The sequence below is a fragment of the Eretmochelys imbricata genome, chromosome 7 (assembly GCF_965152235.1).
Source record: "Eretmochelys imbricata isolate rEreImb1 chromosome 7, rEreImb1.hap1, whole genome shotgun sequence".
NCBI lineage: Eukaryota > Metazoa > Chordata > Testudines > Cheloniidae > Eretmochelys > Eretmochelys imbricata.
In genome coordinates, this window is record NC_135578.1 from 51,508,621 (window position 1) to 51,522,180 (window position 13,560).

The window sequence follows — 13,560 nt, forward strand, 5'->3', positions numbered from 1 at the left end:
TAGAAATAAGATTAGGGGGTCTTTCATGCGGGTCCCCACGTCTGTACCCTAGAGTTCAGAGTGGGGAGGGAACCCTGACAGGGGGTAATCTGAAAACTTTGCAAAACACTATCTTTAAATTTACAGTAGTCTAAAGCAGTGGTTCTCAAAGCTAGTCCGCCACTTGTTCAGGGAAAGCCCCTGGCGGGCCGGGCCGGTTTGTTTACCTGCTGTGTCTGTGGGTTTGGCCACCCACGGCTCCCACTGGGGAAGCAGCGCAGGCCAAGGGAACCACGATCGGCCAAACCTGCGGACAAGTCAGGTAAACAAACTGACTCGGCCTGCCAGGGGCTTTCCCTGAACAAGCGGTGGACTGGCTTTGAGAACCATTGGTCTAAAGCATCTCCAATCGGTATTCCATTGAATATATTTTGAGCTTTACCAGTTAATTCTGCAATCAGGGTAGGAACTCTCTTATTACCAGGGAAAGCATCTATTACACATAGCTTTTTGAAGGTAGTCAGATATTCAGCAATAGTGTCCTCCTCACTATATGCATGACGTAAGTGCGCCTATTTGTGGACTTCTGGAGTGATGGCAGTTGGTGGTTCTGGTTCTGCTGCTCTAGCAGGTCCAGTTGGCGTTTTCTCTCTTTCTTTTTCTTGTACAGCTCTTCCGTGTGCACCATCCTCTCTGACCCTGCCATGGCCCAGCTGCCCCAAGACAGGGAAACTCCTCGCCGCCCCCGCCGTATCCTGGCACACCGCCCAGGCCGCAGGCTGGGGTGGGGCCGGGAGGCCGCCCTCTGGGGCTGCCTGGCGGAACCGGTCGGCACCGCTACCCGAGGGGCGTGGTTTACCCTGGCTCCTGAGATCTGGCTGTTCCTGCGCTAGACCAGCTCCCCGCGCGCCGTAGTCCCTGTGACGTTTGTGGTTACTATGGGAATGCCGTTGCGTGCTGTATGATTGGCCGGCCTGGGTGGAGGGACACGTCTGCCGCTGGGATTGGTCAGGAGGCCCGGCCTAGGCTTCCCCGCCTGAGGGGCGCGGCGGAGCCGGACAGGTGTTGAGGGCGGTGGATGAGCGCGGGCTGGGCTGGAAAAGGAGCTGGATAGACTGTCGGGCAGGGGGCGGAACCGAGAAAGGAGGCGGGGCGGGCCCTGCCCCCGCGCGCCGGCCTGACGTGGCGGTTCCCCTCCCCACACAGGGCGATGAAGGCGCTCATCCTGGTGGGCGGCTACGGCACCCGGCTGCGGCCGCTGACACTCAGCACCCCAAAGCCGCTGGTGGAGTTCTGCAACAAGCCCATGCTGTTGCACCAGCTGGAGGCTCTGCGCCAGGTAGGGCCGAGTCCCGAACCCCGCCCGCGGCGGCTCCCAAGCCCCCGCCGCTGACGCGCTTTCCCTTTCCCCGGCAGGCGGGCGTCGATCACGTGATCCTGGCTGTCAGCTACATGTCGGAGGTGCTGGAGGGGGCGATGCGGGAGCAGGAGCAGCGGGTGAGACCGGGCCGCGGGGAGCCATGTGGAAGGGTTGGAGGGCGGGGTGCGGCTATGTAGAAGGGGTGGGGGGTTGGGAGCATGCGGGGACAGGGGAAACCATCTGGGGAGGTGGGGGGTTGGGCAGAGCAGGGTGGCATCGGGGATATTTGGGGGGGGGGGCAGGAAATGGCCGTTAGTGCAGTGCATCCTCCTGACCCTGGATTCTTTTACCTTTCTCAGTTGGGCATTCGCATCTCCCTGTCCCATGAGAAGGAGCCACTGGGCACAGGTGAGTCTGTGCCCATCCCACTTGCTCCGTGGGGCCCCCTTCAGGGTCAGCTGAGGGGCCCGACTACCTGCTCATGTGGTTTACAGGGATGGGGTGAGGCTTCTCATTCCAATGCCACCCGCTTGCATAAAACTGAAGCTAAACGGCTAGCCCAGCGCAGGGTGGAGCCAGTGCCTGCTGGCAGCTGTTGTATCCACTCTGGGGAGCAGTGGGTGGCCTTGCCCCCTGCCAACTCTCTCTGAGCCATATTCCCTCCACAGCGGGACCCCTGGCGCTGGCCCGGGAGCTGCTGACTGAGAGCTCGGAGCCTTTCTTCGTCCTTAATAGTGACGTGATCTGCGACTTCCCCTTCACAGACATGGTGCGCTTCCACAAGCACCACGGCAAGGAGGGCTCCATTGTGGTGAGTGCCCAGGGCTGACTCCTGGAGGTCGGAACAGGACTGGCTCCTGCCACCCCCTACTGACTTGGCGTACCAGGCTACACTTGTTCCTGGGCTTTTAGGGGCAGAGCCAGGAGTTCTGGAACCTGTGTAAAAATGGGGGGCCATGCCCCCTGCCCCTCCCACCCTAGCCTGGCTTGAAGCTGGAGCCGGGCTGGGATAAGGGCTGCCTGGGCCAGGATAAGAGCTGCCCTGGCTGCTGTGGGGAGTCCCAGGACCCTCCACCTGCCAAGAGCAGCCCCCAGCCTGTGTTCTCACCCTGGAGGTGCACCACCCAGACCAGGTGGAGGGTTTGGGGTTCCCCACAGTTGCCCGGGCTCCCTGCGCAGCTATTACCATGGCCTGGCTCTGGCTTCTGGCCTGGCCAGGGGGCGGGGCCTCAGGAGGAAGAGGAGGAGCAGGGGGCAGGGTTCCTTGGTGAAATGAGGGGGCTAAGGCTCACCTTGGCTCCCCACTGGGAAGAAGCTGGTGCTACTGGCAGGGGCAACACTTTGTGGTGGGAGGACTGATCACATTATCAGCTCCCCAGGCATGAAGCACAGCCCTGCCACTGCCTCTATGACCCTCCCCCAGGGGCGGCTCCACCAATGTTTGGGGCTGGGTCTCTCCCCCTGCCCTGCCTGCTGCCCCCACGTGCCTTCTGCGGAGCATCCCCTGGCCCCGCCTGCCACCCCCATGCGCCTCCCCCGAGTGTCCCTGTCTGTTGTGGGAAGCGGGCTGCTGCTCTGCGCTACGCTCCCTTGCTGGCAGCTGCCACAGCCGACTTACAAGGGAGCGGCACTGGGGACAGGCTGAGACAGTTGCTGCACCGGAGGAGGCACATGGCAGCCCCACTCCTCTCTCCTGGCAGGCAACTCTGGGGTGGGGGTGGGGGGCTTATCTTGGCTGGACCTCCTGAGCAGCAGCCTGCAGGAGCTTGGGTGAGTGTTGGGCTGGGGAGGGGATCCCCCCTCCCCCAGAGCTCACTGCTGACAGTGGGGAGAGGGTTGGGGGGAGTCCTCTCTGGCCCCCAGCCCCTGGGCAGCCTGCCTGCTGCACCCCAAACTCCTCATCCCTGGCCCAGCCCCATGCCCCTCCCACACCCCAACCCTCTGTCCCAGCCCAGAGTCTACACCCAGCGCCCAAACCTCCTCCCGCACTCGAACCTCCTGCCCGAACCCAGACCCTGCCCCCAGCAGCCAAACTCCATCCTAGAGCCCACACTCCTCCCGCACCCAAACTTCTTCCCAGAGCCTTAGGCAGGTGTGTGTGGGGGGTTGGGGCGGACTTGGACCTGTTCTGGGCACCACCAAAAATTATACAAACCAGCAGCCCCTACCCCCCTTCCCCCGCCCCGTTCTGGCCCCCCTGAGTAGAGCTGGCAGAAATGGGACTACTGGCTATGCAGTCCTGGCCAAGTCCTTTCCCTGTGCCTCAGTTTCCCTGCCTGTAAAAAGGGGAAACCGTCCTGGCCAATGTCGTGACTGGCCTGGCAGAGCCCACCTGGCCTTCCCTCAGTCATCCCACAGGGAGGTGCCTTGCGGTGACTTTGCCTTGCAGGTGACAAAGGTGGAGGAGCCCTCCAAGTACGGGGTGGTAGTGTGCGAAGCCGAGACAGGGCGCATCCACCGCTTTGTGGAGAAACCCCAGGTGTTCGTCTCAAATAAGATAAATGCCGGCATGTACATCTTCAACCCCAGTCTCCTGCACAGGATCCAGGTAGGGAGCTGGTCACCTGTGGGCCCAGCCTTCAGAAGGGAGAGCAATGGCTGGGGGTGGGAGGGAGGGATGCATGTCTCCTGGTCCGCACCCCCTCCCTCCCCGGGTTTGTGTGCATGTGTAGCAGAGGGCAGATGGAGGCTGAGTGTTGGGCTGGGGTTTTTCTAGGAGACAGAGGAGGCTGTGGAAGGGGAGGGGTTCCCAGCAGTTAGGGCACTGAAACAGATCAGGTGGAGCCCGGGGGCATGGAAGCAGAGACCAGGCCCAGCCAGGAGCTCTCATGACCACCTGGAATCTCTAGGCTGCATGTAGGTTTAACAGCCAGGTGCTTGGAGGGCATTGTGGGAACTGGGAGGCTGTGCACTCAGGTTAATGGGAGCACCAGGCTGGAGGAGATGCCCCTGACTGGGTGCTGTGTGTCTGTCTGCAGCTGCGGCCCACCTCCATAGAGAAGGAGATCTTCCCAGTGATGGCTCAGGATGGGGAGCTCTATGCCATGGAGCTGCAGGGTAAGGGACCCCGCTGAGACCCCTTCCCAGCCCCAGAGTAAAGGAGACATCCATCTCCCCGCTCTCTGCTGTGCCTTGGGAAACAGTCCTGGCCCTCCCCCTCTCTGCCCCAGCACAAAGGAAACCTTCTGCCCTGAGTCTGTGTACCTCTTGTGCCAGTGGCATCAAGTGGGTATATGAGCTGCCTCCTCTGGGCCAATCCAGGAGGATGGGGGGAATCTCCTGTGCTTGTTGTGGGGGCTTGACCTGGCCCTGTTGCCCTTCCTGTAGGCTGTGAGTGCTGCTCTGTCCTTACAGGCTTCTGGATGGACATCGGGCAGCCCAAGGACTTTCTGACGGGCATGTGTATGTTCCTGCAGTCGCTGAGGGTCCAGCACCCAGAGAGGCTGCATGCGGGCCCTGGCTTCATGGGGAACGTGCTGGTGGTGAGTATCTGTGCTCTTCCGCCTAGCGGTGTGCTTGGGACGCTGCTTCCATCCTGACATGGGTGGGTGTAGACCCACCCACAGTGTGACACCCATGGTGGGCTTGCAGTACCCCGGTCACCCTGCTGCTCGCCTCCCCCCCCGTTTCCCGGGAGCTGAGCTGGTTTGTGTGTCTTCTGATGGTAGGGCTCTGTAACTGGCCGTGGGCTTTGGCTTACTGAGCTCTGCTGCAGTATGCTAGGAAATTCAGACCCAGGACACTAACTGGCACTGGCCTCCAACCTGTGCACCCCATGTAGGACCCCAGCAGGCCTGCTATGGCCAGCCCAGCCCGGTCCCTCATCCCACTGGGGCCCTCCCAGATGGGGAGTGTGGGCTGTCTGGGCCCTGTCTGAGGAAGCTGAGACAGGGCCCTTGCTGTCCTGACACCAGCCTGAGCTAGTCCTGGCCAGGGGTCATCTAGACTCAGGCTTTCCAGCCCAGGGAAAGGGGCTGGCTGTAATTCTCTCCCTTGGGCAGTGCCTGGGGCCAGCCCACAGGGAGGGAGTGAAAAGAACAGAACATAAGAATGGCCACTCTGGTCAGACCAAAGGTCCAGCTAGCCCAGTGTCCTGTTTTCCGACAAGGGCCAATGCCAGGTGCTTCAGAGGGTGTGAGCAGAAAAGGGCCATTATCAAGTGATCCATCCCCTGGTGTCCAATCCCAGCTTCCGGCAATCAGAGGCTAGGGACACCTGGTGCTTGGGTTGCATCACTGCTTGTGTTGCATCTCTTGGCTAATAGCCACTGATGAACTGATCTCATCCTTTTTTTGAACCCAGTTATACTTTTGGCCTTGCCAGGGGATGTTGTGAATGAGTTTCCCAGGCTGACTGTGCATTGTGTGAAAAATATTTGTTTTAAACCTGCTGTCTTATTAATTTCATTGGGTGACCCCTGGTTCTTGTGTTATGTGAAGGGGTAAATAACACTTCCCTATTCACCTTTTCCACACCAGCCATGATTTTATAAACCTCCATCATATCATCCCTTGGGGTCTCTTTTGCAAGCTGATCAATCCCAGTCTTTTTAATCTTCGATCCTATGGAAGCTGTTCCATACCCCTAATCATTTTTGTTGCCCTTCTCTGAACCTTTTCCAATTCTAATATCTTTTTTGAGATGGGGCAACAAAAATACACACATTGTTCAAAGTGTGGGCATACCATGGCTTCATATAGTGGCATTATAATATTTTCTGACTTATTATCTATTCCTTTCCTAATGATTCCCAACATTCTGTATTCTTTCTTGACTGCTGCTGCACACTGAGTGGATGTTTTCAGAGAACTATCCACAGTGACTCCAACATCTTTCTTGAGTGGGAACAGCTAACATAGACCCCATTATTTTGCACGTACAGTTAGGATTAAGTTTTCCAATGTGCATTACTTTGCATTTATCAACATTTAATTTCATCTGCCATTTTGTTGCCCAGACACCCAGTTGTATGAGATCCCTTTGTAACTCTTTGCAGACTGCTTTGGACTTAAATAATTTTGCATCAGCTACAAACTTTGCCACCTCACTGTTTACCCCTTTTCCAGATCATTTACTAATCTATTGAACAGCACTGGTCCCAGTACAGATCCCTGGAGGACCCTGCTATTTACGTCTGCCCATTCTGAAAATGGATCATTAATTCATACTCTTTGTTTTCTGTTAACTAATTACTGATCAATGCGGGCCTTCCCTCTTATTCAATGACCGCTTACTTTGCTTAAGAAAGCAAGTCCAAGTACACGTACACAATATCCACTGGATCACCTTTCTCCACATGTTTATTGGCCCCCTCAAAGAATTCTAATAGATTGGTGAGGCATGATTTCCCTTTACAAAAGCCATGTTGACTCTTCCCCAACAAATCGTGTTCATCTATGTGTCTGAATTCTTCCTTTACTATAGTTTCAATCAATTTACCAGATACCGAAGTCAGGCTTACCAGCCTGTAATTGCTGGGATCACCTCTGGAGCCTTTTTTTTTTTTTTTTTTTTTTTTTTAAATTGGTATTACGTACGTTATCTGGTACGGATTTAAGTGATAGGTTACATACCACCATTTGTAGTTCTGCAATTTCATATTTGAGTTCCTTCAGAACTCCTGGGGAATAACATTTGGTCCTAGTGACTTATTACTGTTTAATTTATCACTTTGTTCCAAAACCTTCTCTATTGTCACCTCAATCTGGGACCATTCTTCAGATCTGTCACTTAAAAAGAATGACTCAGGTGCGGGGAATCTCCTTCACACCCTCTGCAGCGAACACTGACGCAAAGAATTAATTTTGTTCTCCATAATGGCCTTGTCTTCTTTGAATGTTCCTTTGGCACCTTGATGGCCTAGTGGCCCCATTGATTGTTTGGAAGGCTTCCTGATTCTGATGAACTTAAAGGATTTTTTACTGGCAGTTCTTCTCTTTTGCTAATTGCTCTTCAAATTCTTTCTTCAGCTGTCTCATTCGTTCATTCCTTCTTAAGCCCCTGGCATTGGCCACTGTTGACAGACAGGATATTGGGCTAAATGAAGTGTTTGGTCTGATTCAGCATGGCCATTCTTATGTTAATTATACTTTTACACTTCACTTGCCAGAGGTTAGGCTCCTATTTTCCTCTGTAAGATGTGACTTGTAATTTATAAAGCCTGCCTTTTTGCCTCTCACCACCTCTTTTACTCTGCTGGTTCGCCATGTCACATTTATTTTTGTTCCTCTTACTATTTTTTTTATTTGTGGGGTAGGTTTAAGCCTCTATTATGGTGGTTTAAAAAGTTTCCATGCAGTTTGCAGGCATTTCACTAATGTGACTGTTAGTTTTAATTTCTGTTTTAACTAGCTTCCTCATTTTTGTGTAGTTCCCCTTTTTTAAAATTAAATGCTACTATGATGAGTTCCTTTGGTATTCCCTCCACCCCCCAGATGTTAAATTTAATTACATTATGGACGCTATCACCAAGCGGTTCAACTATATTCGCTTCTAATCTCTATCAGCATTTCATAATCACTGTCACTATTCTGGTCAGGTGGTCGGTAGTATATTTCCTACTGCTATACTCTTATTATTCAAGCATGGAATTTCTATCCACAGCAATTCTGTGGTGCTGTTTGATTCATTTAAGATTTTTACAAGTTTCACTATGTTTTTTCACACTCCCCCACTAGCACGACCTACCCAGTTGTTACAACATCTATAGGATGCTGTTTTTACCGTCTCCCATTGATTATAATCATTTAACACCAGGCACTCAAGTTCTCCCATCTTAGTATTTAGACTTCTTGCATTTGTATATAAGTGCATAAAAAAATTGGTCAATGTTTAGTTGTCTGCCTTCATGTGATATAATTGAATGGGACTCTTTCATTTGACTGTTTCTCTTCAGTTCCTACTTGCACTTTATCAATTTTTTTCCTTGCCTCTTTACTAGGACATAGAGAATTCCCATTAATAGATCCTCCCCTAAGGGATTTCTGCCCAAACCATGCACTCCTCTGCACCTGTCAGCTTTCCCCCAGCCCTTAGATTAAAAACTCCTTTGCAACCTTTTTAATTTGACATGCCAGCAGTCTGGTTCTGTTTGGGTGAGGTGGAGCCCCTCCCTCAAGTACTGGCTCCTTCTTTCTCTAATAAACCTAAGCCCCCCTTCCTAACACCATTGTCTGATCCACGCAATGAGACCTGCCTGTCTGGCACTGAAATTGGAAGCATTTCAGTGTAATAGAGCACTTCCATTTTCCTGGACTCTAGTCTCTTACCTAGCAGCCTACATTTGGCCTCCAGGACCTCCCCTGCCTTGCCCTATGGCACTGGTACCTACATGCACCATGACCACTGGCCCCTCCCCAGCACTGCACAAAGTCTGTCCTAGATGTCTTGAGAGCTGCACCTTTGCACCTGGCAGATAATTCACCATGTGGTTCTCACAAACTGAGCTGGTTTTATAATAATTGAATGCCCCATTACTATTACCTATCTCTTCCTAGTTAGTGGGGTCTCTCCCTTGGAAGGGTGTCCTCAGTGTGAGATGAGGGTCCCAATTAAGGGTTTATTGCCTTTTGCTCCAGCTTGATGTTCTTTCCCTGAGACCTTCATCCTCCTCAGCAGCCCCGAGGCTGTCAGGCCAGGGGTGGGCCCGCTCTGCTGTGTCCCATAAAGTCTAGTCTTTGTAACGTTGTGTCTCCCTTAGCTCTGTCAGTTCAGCCACTCTAGTCTCTGAGGGCCAGGAGCTGTCTGCAGCCACATGTCTATGAGGCAGGTAATCATCCATGCTGTATTCAGTGCAATAAACTGGAGAGACCCTGCTCTGCTCCTGGACTTGTACTTTTGCCTGCAGTATTTGTACTTTTGGAGCCTGTGGTGGGGGAAGGGATAGTTTCTTGGCCTAACTTTAGGGAACAGAAAGTATATCTGACTCTCTTGCTCACTCTCTAACCTCCTCTCACTAGTTCCGCTTGTTGCTTTGGAGCTGGCTTTTCAACCCTTGTCTACATGAGTAGCTCTGCCCGCTGGTTAACAGTTCAAGACTTAGGGATTGAAGCTCTCAGCTAGCCTCAGCACATGGCCCCCAACCAGCCCACACGATACATTTCAGTCAAACAGGCCCACAGCAAGCACATGCTGTTCTCATCCCAAGGGTCGGGCAGAGCTCTGTGGAGTGCTACAAACCTGGGGTTTGCAGGCAGCCTCGCTGGCTGAGCAGGTCCCAGAAAAGTGAGGGCTGTGCTGTCACGGGGGTCCTGAGGAGGCCTCTGACCTACAGCACTTTGAGTATGGCTGAGCACTGCAGCTCCCCCCGAAGCAGTCTGCATGGGCTGAGCGAGGTGGGCTGGCCCATTCTGCAGGCACAGGCCATTGCAAGCATCTGTAACAGCACTTCCTTTAGAGGGAATGTGGCTAGGGGCAGCTATCCCCTCCCATGCAGGACTGTGCCAAGGCATGGTTCTGTAGGGACAGGATGACCCTGGGATTGCCTAGAGGGGAACCTGGGGTGGAGACTCCCCTCTCTCTCTTGCCTGCCTGCAACAGAGCTCAGCAACTGACCTGAGAAGCAGGCCCTCGCTGGGCTACCAGGTCTGGCATCTGTGTCTAAGTACTGGTAGGCTCAGCATTGGGGGGGGGTGCTGGCAGGCTCTCATCTCTGTGGGGGAGCTATGGGGCCTCCTTTGCCAAAGTGGGCTGGTATCTCCTAGCACAGGGCTGCCTTGAGCCAGGGAACTCCCTGCTGCTGGGTGAGGGTCCCCTATGCTGACAGAGAATCAGCCAGGACTTGGGTCCATGACTTTCCTTGCTTACCCATCTGCTCTGTTCTCAAAAGGCAGCTCCTCCAGCCAGCCATGCTAGGCCGTGGCCAGATACCCCTAGCACCATGAGGGCTGGAGCAATAGGGATTGGTGCTAAGGCAGGTAGCTGCCCTTATAGTGTAGGCCTACACCCACCTCGCTCTTCCTTTCCAGGACCCAAGTGCTCAGATTGGTGAGAACTGCACAATTGGCCCCAATGTCACCATTGGGGCTGGGGTGGTGGTGGAGGATGGGGTACGGATCAAGCGCTGCACCATCCTGAAGGGCTCCCGTATCTGCTCCCACTCCTGGCTAGAGTCCTGCATTGTTGGCTGGCTGTCGTCTGTGGGTCAGTGGGTGAGTTACCTGGCAGGCTGGCGCATGCCTGCAGCAAGGCCCAGCAGCCAGTGAGGCTGGCTGTGTGTTTATCATAAACACTTGCTGGTTAGTTGGCTACACATGGCTGCTGGTGCTCCCTGGTGAGTCATGGCTGTGACCATTTTCTTTTTGGGGGTACTGGAGGGGGCCATGCCTGGCTGGTTTGGGGGGGCTAAGGCACAGTCCCTTTCTGCAGAAGAACAGAGGTGACAGCTGGGGGCAAGGATACAAACTCCAGCTCTGGGGTGGAAGTCTGGCTTTGGGGCAGGCTTGAGTTAGAGACCAGATCCCAGTTCATCCCTCCTGCTTGAGCAGGCATGGAAGGGGCTTGAGCAGGCATGGAAGGGCCAGGCTGCTCCCAGCCCAGGGAAATGTGGGGGTGGGGGGGCTGTTGCTGCACCTGGCTGCAATGGTGGGATTCCCATCTCTCCTCCAGCCTAGGGCTTGTTGTGGGGAGAGGGACCCAAGCAGGAGCCAGGAGAGGCAGCGTTGAGTGAATGAATCACTGGGCAAGTCCACCCATGTACCCACACTGTGGGAGACACGCTGCCTCTGGGGCAGGGCTGCTGCAACTATGCTACCACCCTGCCAGCTCGGCCTTTAGGGAAGCATGTGGTGGGGACTGGCTGACAGGCGGCCTGTCTCGGTTAGGTGCGGATGGAGAACGTGACAGTGCTGGGTGAGGACGTCATCGTCAATGATGAGCTCTATCTCAACGGGGCCAATGTGCTGCCACACAAGTCCATCGCTGAGTCGGTGCCGGAACCACGCATCATCATGTAGCTGCTGGGCCAGGCCTGCTACTGAACTGTTAACACTTTGTTTCCTGGAGCAGAGCCCTACATGCAGGGGTGGGCACTGGAGCTGGCTCTGCTGGCACAGCATCTCTGCCAGGATGCCTAGGAGGGATTCACAGCAGGGTGCAGCACTAGGCCCTCATGGGCTGCTGGGCTCTGAGGAGCTAGGGGCTAATGGGGGTTTGTGGCCATGGGGCTGCTGTCAGGGGGGCAGCAGGGGGAAGAGCTTGATCCTGTAGCAGTAGAAAGTGTTCAGGGAAAATAGGGGGCCACAGCTGCAACATGCCTGTGCTGGTAGGAGCCAGGTGTGCCACTGAGGGCCAGGCATACAGGGCCCTACCCAATACAATTACACTGTCTAAAAGTGCTGAATGCCCGTGTGTCACCTTTGTGCCGTGGCTGGTTCTGTAGCCCCTGCCCACCCCATTTGGGTTGGGGCTGGCACAGCCTTTCTTTCCATACCATTCCTGTGTGTCTCTATCCCCCTGAGGCAGCTGGGGGCTTGCCCCCTGCCCAGACACAGCTGCTTCTTGATCCCCAACCCTTTCATTCCCATCTGCCATACACACACAAGTTGCCACCACATAAAGAAGAATAATTTAATACTCCCATGCAGGGAAGTGACCCTGGCTGGGGCAGGTAACACAGCACCCAATGCACAGTACTGAGCAATCCCACAGGGCCGGTCACAAATCACACACCACTGCTAGTCGCACCCCACCTGCAGCAGAGCTCAAGCATTAGCCTCATCCCCAGCTGAGACCCAGGCCAAGGCTCCTGCACAAACCAGCAGGGATCCCCAACCCTGCTGCCAGCTAGCACATCCTCCAGCAGCTGCAGGGTGAGGTGCCACCTACTTCGCCCCCACCAGGCTGAAGCTGGGGAACTGCAGGCTGCCAGATCCCAGCCAATTACAGCCCAGCAGAGAACTCAGCCACCAGGCCTAGACCAAGCCAGCTGTGAACAGCCTCTGCTCTTTGTCTAGCTTAGCACAGAAGCAGTAGCTCTCCTCAGTCTGGCTGCCTGGTACCTAGAGCTGGGGCCAAAGCATGCCTCACCCCCAGCAAAGGGAAGCTGGCAGTGGCTCAACACAGCACTGCCAGTCCCAGGCAGCGCACAGGCTCACACATGAACAAATGCTCCATAGCAAATGGCAACAGCAGCAGGACAGGCCCTGGGGGCAGCCAGGCTCCAGCAGGCTGTGGTGGTGAGTACATGCTGGCATTAGCCTCCCCAGGGAAAGGCAGCCCCTCAGCCCTTACTGTATTAGGCCTCCCCATACCTGCTGAACGAGCCAAGCCCAGCCTTGGCTCAGACAGGGCAAGAGCAGCACCTCCACCATCTGGTGGTGACCCTCACCCTCGTGAGCAAGGGGGCTGGGCCATGGAAAGGCCCACAACTAACCAGAGCTGGGCCACCCCCTACTGGAGGCTGAGGGAAAGGAGCCTCTGGAGCCTGCAGGACCAGCCCAGGCCCCCTGCTACGAGCTGACCGGCTTGATGAAGTCATCCACGCCTGTGATGGTGGCCTTGCAGAAAAAGCAGTCCTTGTTGTTCATCAGGTGCTGATTGATGCATGCTCTGAAAAGACAAAGCCTGTACCATGAGGGAGTTGTGCCCAGCCCTGCACCCAGCACACCAAGGCAAAGCTCTTCCCTTGAGCAGTGGAGCCCATGGCTGCACCCCGCTCTGTCACCCTGCAGCGAGGTCTGGAGCCCCAGTGCGGAGAGGGATGGGGCCTGGCCCTCTCACTGGGGAGCCCCTCCAACCACATGCAAACATGTCCAAGAGCTTCCATGGAGCATGAGCCAGGTCTTTGGGCTCCAGACGCAGGCAGTCTTTGCCAGGGGAGGGGTTCAAGGGGAGCGGAGAAGCATTGCTCTCCCTGGCTCCTATCCTGTGGGGCCGAGCAGACTCTCTTGTTCCTGGCCCCCGGTAGGGAGGGAAGGGGCAGAGGGCGGCCGCAGTTACTCACTTGCAGGACTTGTGGGAGCATGGCCTGAAGATGGCCGAGATGGGGTGTGCGTAGCAGATGGGGCACAGGTCCTCCTCACTGGTTGGCTGCAAAGACAATCACCCGGCCTCAAGTTAGCAGCTGAAGGCACCCACACACTCCCTAGGGCTGCCTCCTGCCAGATAGCAGCACTGGGGGTGCTGCACCAAGTGGCCTGAGCCCAGCACTCCTGTCCCTTGTAGCCCAGGCTGGCGGCTGCCCCGGGGTTGCTCAGGCTGGCAGCCTGTGTAGCACCCTGGGG

The 13,560-nt window shown here is 55.3% G+C and overlaps 2 protein-coding genes across 7 annotated transcripts in view; one reads left to right on the forward strand and one right to left on the reverse strand.

The window, feature by feature from the left end:
• The first annotated feature begins 1,008 nt into the window (after nt 1-1,008).
• On the forward strand, nt 1,009-11,674 carry GMPPB (GDP-mannose pyrophosphorylase B). Its single transcript, XM_077822366.1, has 9 exons — nt 1,009-1,318; nt 1,396-1,476; nt 1,699-1,747; nt 2,008-2,150; nt 3,729-3,887; nt 4,318-4,396; nt 4,694-4,821; nt 10,306-10,488; nt 11,161-11,674. The coding sequence occupies exons 1-9, from the start codon at nt 1,190-1,192 to the stop codon at nt 11,290-11,292; spliced, it is 1,083 nt and encodes a 360-aa protein (XP_077678492.1). The 5' UTR covers nt 1,009-1,189; the 3' UTR covers nt 11,293-11,674.
• Nucleotides 11,675-11,891: 217 nt separating this feature from the next.
• The window catches only part of RNF123 (ring finger protein 123), a 152,163-nt gene continuing 150,494 nt past the window's right edge, over nt 11,892-13,560 (reverse strand). For 5 of the 6 annotated variants that reach the window (XM_077821983.1, XM_077821985.1, XM_077821982.1 and 2 more), the window contains 2 exons: nt 13,281-13,366; nt 11,892-12,886 (listed from right to left, as the gene is read on the reverse strand). In XM_077821983.1, the coding sequence (XP_077678109.1) occupies nt 12,787-12,886; nt 13,281-13,366 (186 nt within the window). In that variant the 3' untranslated portion in view covers nt 11,892-12,786. Of the gene's footprint in view, nt 12,887-13,280; nt 13,367-13,560 lie in introns of those variants that run through there. The other variant, XM_077821984.1, reaches the window with a different exon arrangement.